The sequence below is a fragment of the Heterodontus francisci genome, chromosome 1, assembly GCF_036365525.1.
Source record: "Heterodontus francisci isolate sHetFra1 chromosome 1, sHetFra1.hap1, whole genome shotgun sequence".
Taxonomy (NCBI): domain Eukaryota; kingdom Metazoa; phylum Chordata; class Chondrichthyes; order Heterodontiformes; family Heterodontidae; genus Heterodontus; species Heterodontus francisci.
Window position 1 is genome coordinate 64,726,809 of NC_090371.1, and position 22,766 is coordinate 64,749,574.

At 44.2% G+C, this 22,766-nt stretch overlaps 1 protein-coding gene across 3 annotated transcripts in view; it reads right to left on the reverse strand.

The window, feature by feature from the left end:
* Positions 1 to 22,766, reverse strand: part of LOC137378647 (ciliary neurotrophic factor receptor subunit alpha-like) — a 578,914-nt gene that overhangs the window by 390,940 nt on the left and 165,208 nt on the right. For all 3 annotated transcript variants that reach the window (XM_068049059.1, XM_068049135.1, XM_068048974.1), the window contains one exon: positions 20,790 to 21,029. In XM_068049059.1, coding sequence (XP_067905160.1) covers positions 20,790 to 21,029 — 240 coding nt within the window. The remainder of the gene's footprint in view (positions 1 to 20,789; positions 21,030 to 22,766) is intronic.

Sequence of the window (22,766 nt, forward strand, 5' to 3'; positions counted from 1 at the left end):
GCCCTCCTGACTCCTTGCTTAAGTTCCTTCCAACTGTCTTTATATTCCTCAAGGGCTTCGTCTGTTCCCAGCCTTCTAACGCTTATGAATGCTTCCTTTTTCTTTTTGACTAGGCTCACAATATCCCTCGTTATCCAAGGTTCCCGAAACTTGCCAAACTTATCCTTCTTCCTCACAGGAACATGCCGGTCCTGGATTCTAATCAACTGACGTTTGAATCTGGGATCTGGGATCTGGGTGTCCTGGTACATGAATTGCATAAGGTTAGTATGCAGATACAGCATGTAATTAGGAAAGATAAAAGAATGTTATCATTTATTGCAAGGGGAATTGAATACAAATGTAGGGAGGTTATGCTTCAGGTTTACAAGGCATTGGTGAGACCATATCTGGAGTGCTGTGTACAGTATTGGTCTCCTTATTTAAGGAAGGATGTAAATGCATTGGAAGCAGTTCAGAGAAGGTTTACTAGACCAATATCTGGAATGGGCGGGTTGTCCCATGAGGAATGGTTGGTAAGGCTAGGCTTGTATCCGCTGGAGTAAGGCAACTTGATTGAAACATATAAGATCCTGAGGGATCTTGACAGGGTGGATGTGGAAAAGATGTTTCCTCTTGTGGGAGAATCTAGAACTAGGGGTCACTGTTTAAAAATAAGGGGTCGCCCATTTAAGACAGAAATTAGGAGAAATTTTTTCTTTCAGAGGGTCATGAGTCGTTGGAATTCTCTTTCTCAAAATGTGGTGGAAGCAGAGTCTTTGAATATTTTTAAGGCAGAGGCAGATAGATTCTTGATAAGCAAAGGGAGGTTGAAATGTTATCTGGGATAGGTGGAAATGTGGAGTTATCAGTTCAGCCATGAACTAATTGAATGGTGGAGCAGGCTCAAGGGGCTGAGTGGCCTACTCCTGCTCCTAATTCGTATGCTTGTATGTATGTTTGTATGTAGGGTTAAGTCACCTGCATTATCTAATCAGGACATGGCTGAGTTTAAAGGCTGTTGACTGTCCCCAGACTCTTTCTGAAATATCAACTTTGACTGGATTGATGAGAAAAATATTTTCTCTGCTGTGCTGCTAATAAAGGATTCTGCAAACTGCCTTTCAGCAACTTCAGGCAGAGACATTTTTTTCTTCATACACTATTGTCACAAAGCCCTTACTATGAGGTTCACTCTGGTCAATCCCATGTATACCCTTATGATGGAGGCAGAACAGGCACAGAAGGAAGAGGAAATGACTGAGGCGATGCCAAAGGAGAAGACAACCAACTAGGAATTATTCTCCATCAGAATCTACAGACCATAAAGCTCCCTCAATGATGCATCAGATCTGTTGAATGAAGGCAAATGTTTCAGTAAAAGTCTGAGTGCCCATTGCAAGCTGACTTCCAAACAGAAAGAAAAATCAAATAAAATACAGTCATACCTCTGAACACTGGACTGCATATCACAAAGTGGGATTACTGTGTGTAAACATATACTTACAATATATAAAATAAAAACAAGAAATGCTGGAACCACTCAGCAGGTCTGGCAGCATCTGTGGAAAGAGAAGCAGAGTTAACGTTTCGGGTCAGTGACCCTTCATCGGAACTCTACTTACAATATATACCTTTTTTCACTACTGTTCCTAACCCTAATATCTCTGTGTTCTTCTTAAAGCCATCCTGGTTTTGTGCCAAGTTGCGACCTGAGGGCCAAAAGTGCTAATTGATACTTGACTGTGTTCAGGTATCTGTTATCCCAGGTCTAGAGGCCTCTCTATTGGGGTTGGGCTGATGTGTGTGGGGGGAATGTTCCTGGTGCCGCCATCTGTTCTAGGTAGTACTACATTGTTGAGTCCTTCATGGATATTAGCATTAAGGATGGCATTGGATTCTGCTGTGACCTTTCCATTTGCCTCAGATCCTCTGAGATGGTCCTTTGTGCCTCCATATGAGTATGATGGTCACCCAGCATTCTTTTTATAGCAGGACCCCAGAAACCTGAGTATATAAGCCCTGGAGGCAGATTTTCCTGTGAAACAATGGCTGCCAGCTAAGTTCATTGAAGTTCTAGAATTCAAGAAGGTGGCACTCACTGGCAGAGCAACATCTCTCCAAAGAGTGCATACCACATGCCTGTTGGGTCTCTAAGCACTGACTACAAACAGCCCATTCCTCCTGCTCGATAACGCCATTGAGAGGACATCCAGCTTAAACTCCTTGAAGTTGTCAGCTCTTCCTTTGGCCCTTATTGCCATCCTGCTCACTTACGTTGCCTCACTTGCCGTGCCCCTAGCCAAGTTGTTCCAGTACAGCTACAACACTAGCATCTACCCTGCAATGTGGAAAATTGCCCAGGTTTGTCCTATACACAAAAATCAGGACAAGTCCAACCCGGCCAAATACCGCCCCATCAGCCTACTCTTAATCATCAGTAAAGTGATGGAAGATGTCATCAACAGTGTAATCAAGTGGCACTAGCTTAGCAATAACCTGCTCAGTGATGCTCAGTTTGGGTTCCACCAGGGCCACTCAGCTCTGACCTCATTACAGCCTTGGTTTAAACATGGACAAAAGAGCTGATCTCAAGAGGTGAGGTGAGAGTGACTGCCCTTGACATCAAGGCAGCATTTGACCGAGTATGACATCAAGGAGCCCTAGCAAAACTGGAGTCAATGGGAATCAGGGGGAAACTCTTCGCTGGTTGGAGTCATACCTAGCACAAAGGAAGATGGTTGTGGTTGTTGGAGGTCAATCATCTGAGCTCCAGGACATCACTGCAAGAGTTCCTCAGGGTAGTGTCCTAGGCCCAACCATCTTCAGCTGCTTCATCAATGACCTTCTTTCAATCATAAGGTCAGAAGTGGGGATGTTTGCTGATGATTGCACAATGTTCAGCACCATTCGTGACTCCTCAGATACTGCAGCAGTCCATGTAGAAATGCAGAAAGACTTGGACAATATCCAGACTTGGGCTGATAAGTGGCAAGTAACATTGGCACCATGTATGTGCCAGACAATGACCATCTCCAACAAGAGAGAATCTAACCATCTCCTCTTGACATTCAATGGCATTACCATCGCTGAATCCCCCACGATCAACATCCTAGGGGCGACCATTGACCAGAAACTGAACTGGAGTAGCCATATAAATACCATGGCTACAAGAGCAGGTCAGAGGCTAGGAATCCAGCAGCGAGTAACTCACCTCCTGACTCCCCAAAGCCTGTCCACCATCTACAAGGCACAAATCAGGAGTGTGATGGAATACTCTCCAGTTGCCTGGATGGGTGCAGCTCCAACAACACTCAAGAAGCTTGACATCATCCAGGACAAAGCAGCCCGCTTGATTTGCACCCCATTCATAAACATTCACTCCCTCCACCACCGACGCACAGTGGCAGCAGTGTGTACCATCTACAAGTTGCACTGCAGCAACTCATCAAGTCTCCTTAGACAGCACCTTCCAAACCCGCGACCTCTACCAACAAGAAGGACAAGGGCAGCAAATGCATGGGAACAGCACCACCTGCAACTTCCTCTCCAAGTCACACACCATCCTGACTTGGAACTAATCACTGTTCATTCACTGGCGCTGGGTCAAAATCCTGGAATTCCCTTCCTAACAGCACTGTGGGTGTACCTACCCCACATGGACTGCAGCGGTTCAAGAAGGCAGCTCACCACCACTTTCTCAAGGGCAATTAGGGATGGGCAATAAATGCTGGCCTGGCCAACGACACCCACATCCCATGAATTAATAAAAAAAACATTCACTCAGTGCTGCCATTTCCTCCGTTGAGCAGCAACACTTTCCTTAAAGCAGCAACAGATTTTATATAGTACTGCCACACCAGGTTTCTGCTTTTCCTCCAGTTATGTTCCACCTGGACTCAATCGGATAACCATTCAGGGTCCTTTTGAGGTCTCATTCCAGCCACTGCAGAGTTTTTCACAACCCCCTTGCGCCATCCCCCATCTCCATCTTTGCACCCCCACCAACCCCCTCCAACTACCTCCCTTCCTACCACAATTTCCCCCTGCTTTCCTGAGGCACTGCAATCTGGATTTACATAGCTTGCACACCTTTCTGTGTGTTAATTATCTGAGCACATAACATATGGTGGGGTCAAGGCCAGGATATCATAACTGGCAGAATTCCTGCTCATATAACTTCTGATGGCACAACAGTGCAGCAGGAATTTCAGGGCCTGTGATTTCACAGTTCATTATGATATTTTATATGGCATGCTAAATTTTATTAAGAACATGAAAAAGACCAGTAGAATTAGATTAATCTCTTTTTTTGTTAATAATAGTCATGTTACAACTCTTTACATCAACAAAGTAATAATAAGCATTACAGAATCCATGAGGTAACAAGCAAGTCAGAAGCTACCTCTGAAAACCTATTTAAGTTGAAAACTCTCGTAAATTGTAACATTACAGATCACTTATGGTCTTCTAGACTCTCCAGTGTACAAATGGCATACAGTGTTGTTAAAAAAAAAGCACAGAATCCAACCACATCAAAGTCTTCAAGAAAGAGTCTCATAAACCTCAGCATTCGCTGTTGGGGAGAAAAGAAAGGGAATATTGTGGTTTTCAAAAACCCAGCATACTACAATTTTTATATGCGAATGTCAGGATAAGACCACTGCTGTAATGAAGAAGGTTTAGGCCATCTGGAGGATTTATATAACAAACCACAGGCAAAAATAAGGAAAATAGAGGAACACATTATGCAGCTGCGATGGAAATAGGTTGATCGGTTAAAGAATTAAAAATGGGGAACGCGTACCCAACACAGCACGTGTCTGTTTTTTTTTAACGGAGGTGGATAATAGGCATTGAGAGAGCCAACATGAAGTGATTGGACACTTAACATATTTAAACTGGGGTTCCACAGTGCACTTGAGAGCCCGATTTAAAGTTGCCTTGCCACATGGGTTTCCCAAGGGTCGGGAAGCGAGGCAGTGAAAGGGAGAGCTTTTCCAGCACTCCCTGTAAGCCAGGGAGTGCTCCACCCTGCCCTTCAAGGAAGCGTTCAGCCTTCTTCTGAGCCCTCTTGATTACTGACCTGCCCCCACCCCAACTCTCCAGATTGAAGCCTTTCCAACTGCCTCTTGATCGCGGCCTCTCTCCTCCCTTCCAATTTCTGGATACCATCCATAAGGGTCCCCGGGCTGCAGAAGCCTACTTGAGGGTTTTCTCCCGCCTGCTGACCAGGCTGTCCATTTGGCTGGCAACCAAGTGGGAAATGGAGCTAAAAAATGTTAATGGGGTCCTGTTGTTAAATTCGGCAGGGCGTCTGTATTTCTTTGGTCACTTTCAGCCTCCGCATCTCCTCCTAAATATGGGGGCTATTATTAGCTATATTTTAATATGGATCCCACAGCTATTTGAGTGGATTAATGATCTTTGGAATTATGTGTTGTTGGCTAATCACTTCTTTAATGACTGATTACAGGAAGAATTCATTGTTTCAGCAGGTCTAAATATAATAGGTACAGATCAGTCAGTCACACTGCTACACTGATACTCCATTGATGCAATGAATTTGCTCTGGTAATATCATAGAGTCATAGAGTCGTACAGCATAGAAACAAGCCCTTCGGCCCGCGTCCATGCCGACCATAATGCCTATCTATACTAATCCCACCTGCCTGCATTAATTCCATATCCCTCTATGCCTTGCTCATTCAAGTACCTGTCCAGATGCCTCTTAAGTGTCGCTACTGTTCCCGCCTCCACCACCTCCTCAGGCAGCTCATTCCAGATACCCACTATTCTTTGTGTGAAAAATTTACCCCTTTGATCCCCTTTAAACCTCCTCCCTCTCACCTTAAATCTATGCCCTCTAGTTTTAGTCACCCCTACCATGGGAAACAGTCTCTGGCGATCTACCCTATCTATGCCTCTCATAATTCTACATACCTCTATCATGTCCCCTCTCTGCCTCCTTCGCTCCAGGGAAAACAGACCCAGCCTATCCAATCTCTCTTTATAACTCAAGCCCTCCAAACCAGGCAACATCCTTGTGAATCTTTTCTGCACCCTCTCTAGCTTAATCACATCTTTCCTGTAGTGCGGCGACCAGAACTGCACACAGTACTCCAACTGCGGCCTAACCAACGTTATGTACAACTGTAACAATCTTGTACTCAATGCCTCGGCCGATGAAGGCAAGCATGCCATACGCCTTCTTCAGCACCCTGTCTACCTGTGTTGCCACTTTCAGGGAACTATGTACTTGCACCCCAAGGTCTCTCTGCTCAACAACACTCCCCAGGGCCCTGCCATTCACTGTATATGTCCTGCCCTGGTTTAACTTCCCAAACTGCATCACTTCACACTTGTCTGCATTAAATTCCATTTGCCACTCCCTTGCTCACTTTCCCAGTTGATCTCTTTCCTGTTGTAACCTTAGACAACCTTCTTCACTGTCCACTATACCACCAGTTTTGGTGTCATCTGCAGACTTACTAATCATGCCCCTTACATTCACATCCAAGTCATTAATATATATGACAAACTACAGAGGGCCCAGCACCGATCACTGCAGCACACCACTGGTCACCGGCCTCCAATCTGAAAAACAACCCTTCACTACCACCCTCTGCCTCCTATCACCAAGACAATTTTGTATCCAATTTGCTAGCTCACCCTGCATCCCATGTGTTCGAACCTTCTGGACCAGCCTACCCTGAGGGACCTTGTCAAAGGCTTTGCTAAAGTCCATGTAGACAACGTCCATTGCCCTGCCCTCATAAATCCTCTTGGTCACCTCTCGAAAAACTCAATCAAGTTTGTGAGACACGATTTCCCACACACAAAGCTCTGCTCACTATCCCTAATCAAACCATGCCTTTCCAGATGCATATAAATCCTGTCTCTCAGAATCCCTTCCAATAACTTTCCCACCACTGATGTAAGGCTCACCGGCCTGTAGTTCCCTGGCTTATCCCTGCTGCCCTTCTTAAATAAAGGCACAACATGAGCTATCCTCCAGTCTTCCGGTACCTCACCCATGGCTACAATAATCTCTGCCAGGGACCCAGCAATCTCCTCCCTTGCTTCCCATAGGATCCTAGGATACTAGGATCCTATGTCAGGCTCTGGGGATTTATCCACCTTAATGTGCTTCAATACCTCCAACACCTCCTCCTTTGTAATGTTGATATGCTCCAGGATATCGGTGTTCCCTCCCTTGAACTCACTAGCTTCCATGGTCTTCTCCATGGTAAATATGGACGAGAAATAAGACCTCGCCCATTTCCTGTGGCTCCACACATAGATTGCCACACTGATCCTTAAGGGGACCTACTCTCTCCCTAGCTACCCTTTTACTCTTAATATACTTATAGAATCTTTTAGGATTCTCCTTTATCTTATCTGCCAGGGAAATCTCATGGCCCCTTTTTGCCCTCCTAATTTCCTTCTTAAGTGTAGTCCTACATCCCCTATACTCCTCGAGGGACTCGCTCAATCCTAGCTGTCTATACCTGACATATGCCTCCTTCTTTGTCCTGACCAGACCCTCAATATCCCTCGTCAAGCAAAGTTCTCTAAACTTGCCAGCCTTGCCCTTCCATCTAACAGGAACATGCCAGCCTGAACTCTTCCTATCTCACTTTTAAAGGCCTCCCACTTGCTAGAAGTCCCTTTACCTGTAAACAGCCTCTCCCATTCAACTTTTGAGAGTTCCTGTCTCATGCCATCGAAATTAGCCTTCCCCCCAACTTAGGACTTCAACCTGAGGACCAGTCCTATCCTTTTCCATAACTATCTTGAAGCTAATAGAGTTATGGTCATTGGTCCCAAAATGCTCCCCCACTGACACATCAACCACCTGCCCATCCTCATTTCCTAAGAGGAGGTCGAGTGTAGCCCCTTCTCTAGTAGGGCCATCCACATACTGCTTCAGAAAACTATCCTGGACACACTTAACAAATTCTTCCCCATCTGATCCCTTAGCACTAAGGCAATCCCAGTCAATATTAGGGAAGTTAAAATCATCTACTATTACAACCCTATAATTCCTACACCTATCTGTGATTTCCCTACATATATGCTCCTCTACTTCCCTCTGACTATTGGGGGGGCCTATGGTATAATCCCATCAAAGTGATCACCCCTTTCTTATTTCTTGGTTCTACCCGTGTGGCCTCGCTGGACATTCCCCCTAGTATATCCTTTCTTAAGTACTGCCGTGATGTTCTTCCTAATCAATAGTGCAACTCCCCCTCCTTTATTACCTCCACCTCTGTCACGCTGGAAGGATCGGTACCCCGGAACATTGAGCTGCCAGTCCTGCCCATCCCTCAACCACGTTTCCGCAATAGCTATAACATCACAATCCCATGTACCGATCCATGCTCTGAGTTCATCTGCCTTACCTGTAAGCCTTCTTGCATTAAAGTAAATGCAGTTTAGCCTACCAGACCTTCCACGCTCCCTGTCCTGCCCCTGCCCAGCCTGCCTACTGGACTTGCTTGCTTTAACCTCTACATTTGCCTCAACTATCTCATCTGAGAGACTACTACTTTGGATCCCACCCCCCTACAAGACTAATTTAAACCCTCCCGAGCAATACGAGCAAACCTCCCCGCAAGGATATTGGTCGCCCTCCAGTTTAGATGCAAACCGTCCTTCTTGTACAGGTCAGCTCTGCACCAGAACAGATCCCAATGATCCAAGTAGCTGAAGCCCTCCCGCCTACACCAGCTCTTCAGCCACGTATTCATTTGCCTAATCCTCCTATTCCTACCCTCGCTAGCATGTGGCACAGGGAGTAATCCTGAGATTACAACCCTGGAGGTCCTGCTTTTTAACCTTCTGCCTAACTCCCTATATTCACTTTGCAGGACCTCATCTCTCTTCCTGCCTATGTCGTTAGTACCAATATGGACCATGACCTCTGGCTGCTCACCCTCCCCTTTCAGAATGTCCTGCAGCCGCTCCGAGACGTCCTTGACCCTAGCACCAGGGAGGCAACACACCATCCTGGAGTCCGATTTGTGGCCACAGAAATGCCTATCTGCACCCCTTACGACAGAATCCCCTCTCACTATAGGTCTTCCAACCCTTTTCCTCCCCTGCTGTGCAGCAGAGCCCTCGGTGGTGCCACGAACTTGGCTGTTTGAAACATTCCCATTGTATAAAGACGATGATGTACATGCTTAGAACGCTAACTTGATAGGCCACCATTTTGTTCTGGTTGCAGGCCAGCAAGGCAGGTGCAATCTGAACAGACTTTCCTCTGCCACTGGGGAAAATTCACAGCCATAATGCAAAGTTTAAGGAAGTCATATTTTAGAATTTGAATTCAGAGCACCGTGAGGCCTCACCATGACATAGGTACAAACAGGAGATCTCATCAACACATGTCCACGCAGTCCTCCCTATTTTTCCCAACCAGGGTCGGGATTCATTGCCTATGCATGGTAGACTCTTGACAGGATTCCAGGCATCAAGAGGCAGCTTGAAAAGGCAGCAGCAAGGGCAGAGAATCCTGTTGTTGAGCCAAGATTACTATTAAGGAGGTAGAGACATCTCAAAGATCAAACTAGATGTTCTACTGAAGAGCTTGGCTGAGACCGAAAATTCAGAAGGTAAATGTTGGGGACAAAATGGAAGGAGGGAAGGTCAATTCAAAGCCCCTTAACTGCATGAGGGTACCTCAGAGTTGCTACCGTCACTTGGAAGGGTCCACTGCCACCTTCACTGTGGCAGTCCAAGGAAGCAGTAATGATACAGGTGGATAGGAGGGAGAATCATTGGGAACTTGGGACCTGTGCTGCTCATTACCAATTACATGTGGCGAGCAGAAGAGGAGAAGCCTCTGAGGAGAAGGAAGGGAAATCCTGGGCAGGTAGGGAGTGGACTGTACACCTGCATTTTGTAATGGAAATCAGCTAGGATTGTGGAAGAGAATTCCCTCTGGAAGCTTTTTCAGCCAAATATTTATCAAAAACTACTTGGAAGAAGTAGTGCCATTGCCTAGCATGTCTGTGGATTCTTGCTCTTGAATTGAAGCTATGAGCTCCAATCCTTAAAGTGGCAAAGATGTTTTTTTCTTTCTTGGGATGTGGGCATCGCCCAGCATTTATTGCCTATCCCTAATCGTCCTTGAGTAGGTGGTGGTGAGCCTCCTTCTTGAAATGCTGCAATCCATGTGGTGTAGGTACATGCACAGTGTTTTTATGAAGGATATTCCAGGATTTTGACCCAGAAATAGTGAAGGAACAGCAATATATTTCCAAGTCAGGATGGTGTGTGGCTTGGAGGGGAACTTGCAGGTGATGGTGTTGCCATGCATTTGTTGCCCTTGTCCTTCTAGGTGGTACAGGTCATGGGTTTAGAAGGTGCTGTCAAAGGAATCTTGGTGAGTTGCTGCAGTGCATCTTGTAGATGGAACACACTGCTGCCATTATGCATTGGTGGTGGAGGGAGTGAATGTTGAAGTTGATGAATGGGGTGCCAATCAAGCGGGCTGCTTTGTCCTCGATGGTGGCAAGCATCTTGAGTGTTGTTGGAACTGCACTCATCCAGGCAAGTGGAGAATGTTCCATCACATTCCTGACTTGTGCCTTGCAGATAGTGGTCAAACTTTGGGTAGTCAGGACGTGAGTTACTTGCCACAGAATTCCCAGCCCCTGATCTGCTCTTGTAATCACAGTATTTATATGGCTGCTCCTATTCATTTTCTGGTCAATGGTAATCCCCAGGATGTTGATAGTGGGGGAATTCAGCGATGATAATGTCATTGAATATCAAGGAGAAATGGTTAGATTCTCTCTTGTTGGAGATGGTCATTGCCAGGCACTTGTGTGGTGTGAATGTAACTTGCCACTTAACAGCCCTGAATGTTGTCCAGGTCATGCTGCATATGGACATGGGCTGTTTCAGTATCTGAGGAGTCACGAATGGTGCTGAACATTGTGCAATCATCAGCGATCATCCCCATTTCTGACCTTATGATGGAGGGAAGGTCATAGAGTCATAGAGCACTGAAACAGGCCCTTCAGCCCACCGAGTCTGTGCCGACCAACAACCACCCATTTATACTATCCTACATTAATCCCATATTCCCTACCACATCCCCACCATTCTCCTACCACCTACCTACACTAGGGGCAATTTACAATGGCCAATTTACCTAACAACCTGCAAGTCTTTGGCTGTGGGAGGAAACCGGAGCAACCGTCGGAAACCCACGCAGTCACAGGGAGAACTTGCAAACTCCGCACAGGCAGTACCCAGAACTGAACCCGGGTCGCTGGAGCTGTGAGGCTACAGTGCTAACCACTGCGCCACAGTGCCACCCCGTTGATGAAGCAGCTGAAGGTGGTTGGGCCTAGGACACTACCCTGAGGAACTCCTGGTGTGATGTCCTGGGACTGAGATGATTGACCTCCAACAACTACAACCATCTTCCTTTGTGCTCGGTATGACTCCAAACAGCAGAGAGTTTTTTTCCCCCCGATTCCCATTGACTCCAGTTTTGCTCGGGCTCCTTGATGGCACACTCGGTCAAATGCTGTCTTGATGTCAAGAGCAGTCACTCTCACCTCACCTCTTGAGTTCAGCTCTTTTGTCCATGTTTGGACCAAGGCTGCAATGAGGTCTGGAGCTGAGTGGCCCTGGCAGAACCCAAACTGAGCATCACTGAGCATGTTATTGCTGAGTATGGGCTCTGACTGCAATATTAAAGCAACAATAAAAAAGCACCTGTCAAAAAGTTTAAAATTAACATTTCATTGATTGAAAAGAACTGACAGCAATTATGGGCTATTTTCAATCTTTCAAATTACACTGGAAATGGGAAGTCAGTGTACAGCATTCCTTTTCTGGAGCTCTGTCTTCCCCAACAAGCAGGCAGCAGTACTTCACTCCCAGTTATATCATTCTGTGTAGTATAAAAGTGATAGTCAGACGCTTGCCTTGTGTTTTTCTTCTAACCTCATTTCTTCCACTCTTCAATTTTCCTCATTATTCGCCGTCTAATCCTTTTCTCCTACATTCCCTTATCCCTTTAGTCATTTTCTTTTTTTCTGTCATTTTTGTCTGGCAGTTTCATTTTGCTTTCTCATTTTAAAACACGAGAAAAAATAATTTTATGGAATGGACACGAAGTTTACGCAGAATTCATAGCATTTGTGAACATCTCCTATTGAACTACATAGTCCTTATTAAAACAATCACTGATGGTATGAATTCTATGAAACTCCAACACAATTTCTTCATGTCAATAGAATGCATAAGCATAAGTTAAGTAAAATAGCAAAATAGATAAATAAAGTAAATGTAACACACTGCCTTTCATGATACAGTATTTAGATATACAGCACTGAAACAGGCCCTTCGAGCCACGAAGAAACAAAAATGCTAAGGCTGGAGAAGGAAATATTCAATCCATGCTCACGATACATGTTTTTCTTTGCTAAAGATATCGCCAATTGTAAAGTGAAAACACCAAGAGATACAAAGAGAAATTTTTACCAGTAATTTTATTTTATTTATTTAGAGATACAGCACTGAAACAGGCCCTTCGGCCCACCGAGTCTGTGCCGACCATCAACCACCCATTTATACTAATCCTGCACTAATCCCATATTCCTACCACATCCTCACCTGTCCCTATATTCCCCTACCACCTACCTATTAGTGGCAATTTATAATGGCCAATTTACCCATCGAACTGCAAGTCTTTTGGCTGTGGGAGGAAACCAGAGCACCCGGAGGAAACCCACACAGACACAGGGAGAACTTGCAAACTCCACACAGGCAGTACCCAGATTTGAACCCAGGTCACTGGAGCTGTGAGGCTGCAGTTCTAACCACTGCGCCACTGTGCCGCTATTATTAGCTTTGTCAGGATATACCATAATGTGCCGCAGACAACGAAGATGGAAATTATGGAAATGTGGCAGTCCTCTCAAAGGCAGAGCTTCCAAGTGTGTTGGCACTAATCAAACTTTGGGGGATTCGACACATCCACAGGATGGAAGACAGTCGCATGTCCAAGGACCTGCTGTATGGTGAGGTAGCCAGGGACAGGTGACCAGTGGGGCGCCCAAAGCTCTGTTTCAAGGATTCTTGCAAGCAGTTTTCACAGTAGAGGACTCTAGTACCATTCCAATAGTAACAGGTAATACAGAGGTTATAGAAAGGGAGGAACTTAGAACAATCATCATCACTCGGGAAAAAGTACTGGGCAAGCTATTGGGATTGAAGGCAGACATGTCCCCAGGGCCTGATGGCCTACATCCTAGGGTCTTAAAGGAAGTGGCAGTGGAGATAGCGGATCCATTGGTTATAATATTCTGAAATTTCCTGGTTGCGGGGAAGGTTCCAGTGCATTGGAAAAATGCTAATATAACGCCCTTATTCAAAAAGGGAGAGAGGCAGAAAGTAGGAAACTATAGACCAGTTAGTTTAACATCTGTCGTTGGGAAATCGTTAGAATCCATTATTAAGGAAGTAATAACAGGACATTTAGAAGGTCAAAACGCAATCTATCAGAGTCAGCATGGTTTTATGAAGGGTAAATCATGTTTGACTAATTTGCTAGAGTTCTTTGAAGATGTAACAAGTAGATAGTGGGGATCCTGTAGATGTCATATAAATGGACTTCCAGAAGGCATTTGATAAGGTGCCGCACAAAAGTTTAATACACAAGGTAAGATCACATGGGGTTAGGGGCAATTTATTAACTTGGACAGAGGATTGGCTAACCAACAGAAAACAGACAGCTGGGATAAATGTGTCCTTTTCTGGTTGGCAAGATGTAACTAGTGGGGTGCCACAGGGTTCAGTCCTCAGGCCCCAACTATTTACAATCGATTTTAATTACTTGGATGCAGGGATAGATGGTACTATAGCCAAATTTGCAGATGACACTAAAATAGGTGGGATAGTAAGTTGCAATAAAGAAATAAGAAATTTACAAATGGATATGGATAGGTTAGGTGAATAGGCCAAAATTTTGCAGATGGAGTTAAACATGGATAAGTGTGAGGTTATCCATTTTGGTCAGAAGAATAGAAAGGCAAATTATTATCTAAATGGAGAGAAACTTCAGAGTCCTTCAGTGCAGAGGGATCTGGGTGCCCTCATGCATGAATCGCAGAAAACTAGTATGCAAGTGCAGCAGGTAATAAGGTAGGCAAATGGCATTTATTGCTAAAGGAATAGAGTATAAAAGTAGGGAAGTGTTGCTGCAACTGTACAAGGCATTAGTGAGACTGCACCTGGAGTATTGCGTACAGTTTTGGTCCTGTTACTTGAGGAGGGATGTAGTTGCTTTGGAGGCAGTTCAGAGGAGGTTCACTAGGTTGATTCCAGAGATGAGGGGTTTGACTTATGAAGAAAGATTGAGCAGTTTAGGCCTTTACTCTCTAGAGTTTAGAAGAATAAGAGGAGATCTAATTGAGGTATATAAGATGATTAAGGGGATTGACAAAGTAGACGTAGAGAGGATGTTTCCTCTGGTGGGGCAATCTAGAATGAGAGGTCTTAGTTTTAGTATGAGGGGTAGCAGATTTAAAACAGAGATGAGGAGAAATTACTTCTCTCAAAGGGTCGTGAGTCTGTGGAATTCACTACCCCAGAGTGCGGTGGATGCTGGGACATTGAGTAAATTTAAGGAGGAGATAGACAGATTTTTAATTAGTAAAGGGTTGAAGGGTTATGGAGAAAAGGCAGGAAAGTGGAGTTGAGGCCGAGATGAGATCAGCCATGATCGTATTGAATGGCAGAGCAGGCTCGAGAAGCTGAATTGCCTACCCCTGCTCCTAGTTCTTATGTTCATATGACATGAAGGCCCTAAATGGCGACTATCACACCTGGGAGTCACTAGCTGGTGAAAGAGGGAAATAGTGACACATCCTGTGGACTGGTGTGCACTACCGCAATAACCAATGGCTACAGTAGCTTGGCAACAGGCACCAACACTGAAAGCAATAACTCACAGCAACACTTGGCAGCTTCATGTGCAGTACTTGTGGCAGAATCTGCCTCTCAAGGATTGGCCTTCATAGTCATCGGCAAAGGTGCACCGAAGAGAAGACACCTCACCTAGATGGATTGTTTGCTGCATGTCCATCACCTTCCATAGATGGAAGGAGGCCAACCAGCCAACCATTATTAATTCAGACAGCTGATATATTCTGTTTCCAATACTTTGTGCTGACTAGAGTTCTAGGTTATTCTAGGTTACAATAGTTTTATAATAGCACTGACTAAATCAAGAGCAAGTGTCCTACAATTTGCAAGCTTTGAAATCCTTAGCTTGGAGTCATTCTTAAATGCACCTTGACTTCTTACTTATTGTTTTCGACTTTGATTTTGTTCTGGTCTATGGCCTTTGGCTCTTCACCAAAGTTGCTCAACAAAACAAAAACCATGAGTTGGTAACAATTTGGCTTGTGTCAGGATAATGCTGGGATTAATATTTTAAAGTCAATTCCTGTTAAGTATCATCTACTTATCCAGTGTTTGCGTGCACTAAGATGAATTAATAGAAAGAATTTCCTGTTGCACAATTTCTTGTACTTTCCTAATTACAATGGAAAATTTCCCAAAATACGAACTGTTTCATACTGTTGCTACTTTTAGTTTGCTGGATTTGGTAGATTCTCAAAATAGCATAAGCCATGCTTCATGTCGAGTTTGGTTATCATTCTGAGTTGAAGATATGGTAACATGAGTAATCTACACAAAAAGATATCAATTTACTAAGAAGTCACAAATAGTCAACAGGAGTGAATACAAAAGTTCAGGTAGAAAATGGGATTCTATTTCATTTTCTATTCACTTATCAGTAACATTCATTTAAAGTCTATTTGTTTAAGTGTATTGGGTTTATGTGTAAGTGGACGTGACTGTAATTTAATTTGCTTGCTTAGGGCAATACTTGTCAAGGCTGAAACTTTGTGGATTTGAAGTAAGAATTTATCAGATACCAAAGATGGTTTAGCAAAACGAGCAGATTTATTAAGATGTCTTTTTTGTTTTGTTTCCCCACGGTGGAGAAAGGTTGGAGACGAGAAAGGCAAGAGGAATCATCTATCTGATTACAAGCTTTTTCTTGTATCCTTTTTAGGAGTGTCAGAGAAGTGTTAGAGAAGCATTGTCAGGTATGGGAGCAGTATGCAAGTTTTCAACTGAGTGAGGCTTCACAGAAGGTTAAAAGCTTTTGAGAAAAGCGTTTGCCATACGTCCTCCTGACGTATGAGGAGAGATTGAGTCAGTTAGGATTATATTTGCTGGAGTTCAGAAGAGTGAAGGGGGATCTCATAGAAACCCATAAAAGTCTAAAAGGACTTGACAGGGTAGATGCAGGAAGGATGTTCCCGATAGTGGGGGAGTCCAGAACCAGGGGTCATAGTCTAAGGATATGGGGTAAACCTTTCAGGACTTGAGATGAGGAGAAATTTCTTCACCCAGAGAGTGGTGAGCCTGTGGAATTTGCTACCACAGAAAGCAGGTGAGGCCAAAACATTGTATGTTTTCAAGAAGGAGTTAGATATAGCTCTTGGATCTAAAGGGATTGAAGGGTATGGGGCGAAAGCAGGAACAGGCTACTGAGTTGGATGATCAGCCATGATCATAATGAATGGCGGAGCAGGCTCAAAGGGGCGGATGGCCTACTCCTGCTCCTATTTTCTATGTTTCTATGTTGCTTAGGAGAAGCTTCTTGGAGACAGTTTCTACAATGGAGCAACTAAGAGAGTTCCATCCAGAGTCAGAGGAAATGATGCATCAAGATATCGATGGATGAAGAAGGATTAAAGATGGAGGTATTGACTCGATGATTAATAGGCTTGCAACAACTTAAAGGGTCAGCCATCATCAGATACATTTCTGCAGCACCCAAAGCTATGCAGGAGCTTTGGTTCCATTGTAAATATCACAGTGACTAGGCTCACCTACCTTTCAAATAAATATACAATATAGAAATATGTTATCATTCAAAATTGAATCACATTTCTGTCTTGATGTCAAAGAAAAGAACAAAGTTTGCCAGAGTGTTCAATAGAAGAATTTCGGAGATACGGAACAGAACCAATCCAATCAGCAGTGCGGTAAATCAGTAGTCCTATAGAAAGTGGGTTTGTTTCAAGCTGGTGTGATTGTCTCAAGCCAAAAGAAGGTGAAGTTCTGCAGTTAGAAAATAGCAGATATTTTACCTCTGTAACTTTCTTTGACCTTGATACAAGTTTAATATGTGTTTACATTTCTTTACTATGCCCTGCCCTCTGGAACAAGTTCCGTCAAACTTAGACATTTGCGACATCACTCCCCTTTTCAAAAAATACATAAAATCCTTTCTCTCTGTCTCTCTGTGCTTCCCACTATTATTTTCTATTAGCATTCTCCACCTGTTAAATGGAGTGCTATAGAAATGTAAGTAGTTGTAGTACATTATCTAGAGGGTTCTCCTGTGATAGATGGCATCTCTTAAGTGTCACCTAGTTCTAGTTGGTAGTATTTTACCTCTGTGTTAGAAAATTATGGCTTCAAACCTCACCCTGGGTTTTGAGCAAGTGATGTAGGCTGACATTCCAATTAAGTACTGAAGGAGTGTTGCTGTAAGAGGACAGGAAATCTTTCACAACTTATTGCCATCAAATATGATTGAATAACCACACTTTCCCTAGGAGGCCTCACTGCAGTATACTGCCCTTATATACTTTAGTATTCATACAATCCTACATTGCTGTACTCACTGTACTTTAGTTCTCTCCAAGCCATTGATCATTTCTTTTGAATAATATTAAAGTTAACCTTAATCTCTATTTTGTTTGTAGTAATCTATTCCACTTACCATTCTCATCCTCTGCGCAGAATTTCCATTCCGGGGTGGGGACCCTCAACATCGCAGTCACTGCCAGGTCTCGACCCCACACTGCATTGGCAATGCACATGCGTTGCAATTTTGTTCTGTAAAGCAGCTAATTGGCCTAGAGTTGTGTTCACCACCCAATTAGCAATGGCAGATGTGGGAAGGAAGCGGGATGTAGGCAGTGGCGAGCCTGATTTAAAGGGCGGGTGGCAGCCATTGCTGAGGTTGTTGTTCACCCAACTGTGAAGGAAGGTGCAGAGCAAAGGGCCTGGACAGCCCCCCGATTCTCCAATATCTCAATACCGCTAGAGGTGATAGCTGAGAGAAGAAATATCTTGTTCCCTTCCAGTGACAACAGAAAGCCTGCAAACTCACCAAGAGGGCATGGCTGGAGGTGGTACACAATGTCAAGAGCAGAGAACTAGGTGCCGTGCCAGAATCATTTCAATGACATTCCCATGTCTGGAAAGGTGAGTCCAAAGATAGACCCAGAAGGCATGTCTCCTGATCAGCAGTCACCAGAGTGCAAAAGAGAGGGGCATCCTGAGGATGCATAGAATTCTCCTGATCATGGAAGAGATGTGTGCTCAGCAGCCTTGATGACCCATAAGCAAAGGTCAGAACTCTGGTGCTGCTGGACAGGAGGCTGGAGTGCAGACTGCAGCAGTGTATGAAAATGAAAAGCTACGAGTAGTGTGAGGGAGCAGCATTTTCCTAACTGTGTTTTTATTCACCTTGTAGGCCAAATGGAAGTTGAATGCCAGGGAGAACAAAAGGGAACACTTGGACAGCGGAGTGCCACAGCGAGCATCGCTGACACTCTTTGAGGAACTGGCCCTTAACTTAGCCAGAGAGTCAAGCCACAGGGACGCAGGGGACGGAGATACATGGGTCTGCCGTAAACAGGCTGAAAACATCTGAACATCTCCATATTCATGGGATGCAAGGCAATGCTCCTTGTGCAATGAGCTGTCAATGCCTAAGCTGTCATTTCATTGTTTTTAGCAGCGTGAGCATCTGTGGATGTCCCATTCTCTCATCACCATCTTCACTTATGTCTCCCACAGGGCCAGCTGCAGAGGGGCAGGAGCCCATACCACAATAACAAGTTCCTAAGGGGTTAGAGGAGGTCAACACCTCGGAGGCTGCACCATCACATCTTTCCTGTGCACCCTCTACCAGTGCAGATACTCACACCTTGGTGGGTCTTTGCGCGTTCTTTGCGAGAGAGTGGCACAAGGTGAAGCACACCTTACATCACAGCAGGACACTTCTTAGGTCACTTGGGTGTTTCTGATGTTAGTAATAGGGAAATGTTTAGTGATAAAGCGTTGGAAGAGTTACTGCACTAAGACTGACTTGTGTGTTTCCAATTCATGTTGGCAAGTTGCTGGCAGAGTGATTGAGACTGCTGGTGAAGATTGTGTAAGGTGGAGAGTCTGGAGCCTTCCTACCCCTCCTTCCTCACCCCTTCGCCCCTATTGCCCAGGGGTCTGCCTCTGCTCTGGCAGATACTGCTCCTCATCGCTTGTCGCAACTACCTCGGAGAAAATTGATCCCATTTCTTTTAATGCTACACCTACATTAGCAATGGATTGTGAAATCTTCCTGAAAACCCCCCAGCCCCGGCATGAACCCGTGAGACCTGTTAGCAGAAGGACCCGTTCATCTCTCTCCACCCCCATTCCCTGCCCCCCCAACAAAAAATGCCCTTGTGAAGGGTGCAGAGATATGAAATTAATTCTTCTCACTGGTTGCCTGTGAATGAGGGCCTTCTCAGAGCCTTCCCTCTTCAATGCTGCCTCTTGCTTCTGTCCATCCATTCTAGTTCGCCTCCTACTGTGTCACCGCCTCCTCTTTCTCCCTGTCGTGGTTCTGACGGTGCATCGAACCTGCAGCTTCAAAGGAACATCCAAAACTGGCCCTATAACGAGCTGACAACAGGCTTATTAACAAGCTTAAGTGGCCATTTACATAGAATGGGTGGGTTGTCTCTTTGGCTCCCACCGCTGCCTTTTAAACTCAGAGAATGTTGGTTTCGCATCAGGTATGCCAACCTAAGGGATGGGTTTAAATGATCATCAGCCCCTTTACCCACCCTCACGAATGAATAAAAATCCCACTGCCTATGCCAGAAGCACAGACTTAGCTCTATTTGGAAATTAACTTGAGTCGTACTGTTAAATGACAGTATAAGTAAAAAGGAAGAAACCCTACAAAGGCTGGAAATCTGAAATAAGATTGAGCTGGAAATATGCAGCAAGCTTGTCAGTAGATGAAGAGAGAAAAGATAGAATAATGCTTCAGGTGCAGACCCTTCAGTTCTGACAACGGGTCTATAGCCAAAACACTAGCCTGCCTTTTCCATTTACATTTCCATCAAGGACCTGCTGTGCATTTCCAGTGCATTTTTGTTTCGTTCTTTAAATAACAACTTAGTAACCCCCAAAGCTGCTGAAAAGGGACAAGTACCACCAGATAAAGCTCTGAATCTTACATAATCTGTTTTTAACGCCTACACAAGCTGATGACATCCATTTCCATTTGAAATGAAAGTCTAACGTTTCATTTATGTTTTCAATAAAAAAAAACATTTTATCCTTTTGAATGCAAGAGAATTCTAAAATCTCCAGTAATTAGAGACATCAGGGGATTTACTTTAATAGTATATGGGCTTAAGCAAAAGTAAGTGGATTGACACGGTTTCCTTTTACTCTTGCGCTTTGCTGATGTTGTCCTACTAATAAGTGAAAGTTATGACAACACACTCAGCGGTTGCTGCTAAGGTTATTAGTGTACCATTGACAGACTTAGATTCCCCCTATAAGCCTGTTTTTAAGAATTTTCAGTCACACTATTCCAGGATTATTTATGGACACAGTAGGGTAGTTTCCTCAAAGGTGCCACATCTTGATAGATTCCATTAAAAAATAAACACTTAAAAAGCACTTACTTCCAACTTGGATTGTTATTTGATTTTTCAACCTTCCGCTGTGTTTCTCATGGCAGCTATATGTTCCGCTTTGTACTGAATCAATGTTTCTGAGGGTGAGGTTGGTGCCTTGACGAAGCCGTTCTTCATTGTGGCCTATCACATGCCCATCAAATCTCCATATCACTGAAGTATGACTGTCAGATGTCTCACACTGCAGGGTTACATTGCTGCCAATTCTTTTGTAGTATTTCCGTCCGTCTGAAATTAGAGAAAATATTTGTGATGTTACCATAGATACAGAAGTGGAGCATTTACCCACACCACTCCATTTTCGCCCTGACATTACTGACTTATACTGGGAGCTGCTTTTACTGGTTCCAACTGTTCACTGAACCCTCATCCAGGTGCCCATTTTTTATGTCTGAACCCAGGGAAGAAGTGTCGGCATGTGATATGTCCATAGGAAGCAGGAGTCACTGGTAGTAATCAAGGAGTAGGATCTCTGTCTGATTTTTGCACTCATTAGCACTGAAGCTAATTGGACCACCTCCCTCCTCCACCTTTGTCTTTACTATAATTAGCTATTTTAACTAAAACTGGACATTGAACCTGGTCTGTATGGCTTAGAATAGCAATAGCCAGTGTATATACCCATTGAACTGCATTCTCTTAATCACCAGAAATCTTATTTGTGCACTATGCAGAATGCTCCATTGAGTTATGGAATATAATTCTGATACAGTACATACAAACATACGAATTAGGAGCAGGAGTAGGCCACTCGGCCCTTCGAGCCTGCTCTGCCATTCAGTAAGTTCATGGCTGAACTGATTACTCCACATTTCCACCTACCCCCGATAACCTTCCACTCCCTTGCTTATCAAGAATCGACTGTACTGACAAAGCTGAAATTCTGTTCTTGCAAAATTGTTTCTTAGCATTCTCAAATAAATTCATTGGACTAATAAAATGGAAGCTGAAACGTGTTTGACGATCAATACTGTGAAATTCTTCGTAGATGCTTGATGGCAAGAACGAGCGGCACAGTGGCGCAGTGGTTAGCACCGCAGCCTCGCAGCTCCAGGGACCCGGGTTCGATTCCGGGTACTGCCTGTGTGGAGTTTGCAAGTTCTCCCTGTGTCTGCGTGGGTTTTCTCTGGGTGCTCCGGTTTCCTCCCACAAGCCAAAAGACTTGCAGGTTGATAGGTAAATTGGCCATTATAAATTGTCACTAGTATAGGTAGGTGGTAGGGAAATATAGGGACAGGTGGGGATGATTGGTAGGAATATGGGATTAGTGTAGGATTAGTATAAATGGGTGATTTTTTTTTTTAGATATACAGCACTGAAACAGGCCCTTTGGCCCACCGAGTCTGTGCCGACCATCAACCACCCATTTATACTAATTGGTTGATGTTCGGCACAGACTCGGTGGGCCGAAGGGCCTGTTTCAGTGCTGTATCTCTAATCTAAAAAAAAAGAATGTTTTGTTTTCTATTTAACTATTTATTTCACATTCACTCTAATTCTTTATTTTTAATTACTCGATTTATTTCACTCTCCACGTCATTCTTTCATCCATTTGCTTGTCTCTATATTTTAGTTTTTTCTCCCCCTCCCTCCTTCCTAACTAGCTCCCACACTGCAGGGTTACAATGGGATTTCATTAAGAAGTAGCTTTGAAATGTAATCTTAGACTGCAGTTGCAAATAGCAAAGCTTATTGAGTTTGGACAATCAGTGATAGAGATTAAAGGGTTACTTTCAGAATAGTACATGGAAACTAAGAGCTGCGGAGGCTATGATTGAGTCTCTTGAGTGAAAAATTGCCAGAAAAACCAGGCAGTTTGATTAAATCTTACAATGCTTACTGTCGAAGGAGGAAAGAAATGTCAAGGGCATAATTAAATGCTAGTTTCCCATGCTCCATTTTTGAATGAGCTAATTAGAAGAACAGGTGGCAATTGTGTAGCCTACCATTGTTGAGGGTTGCATT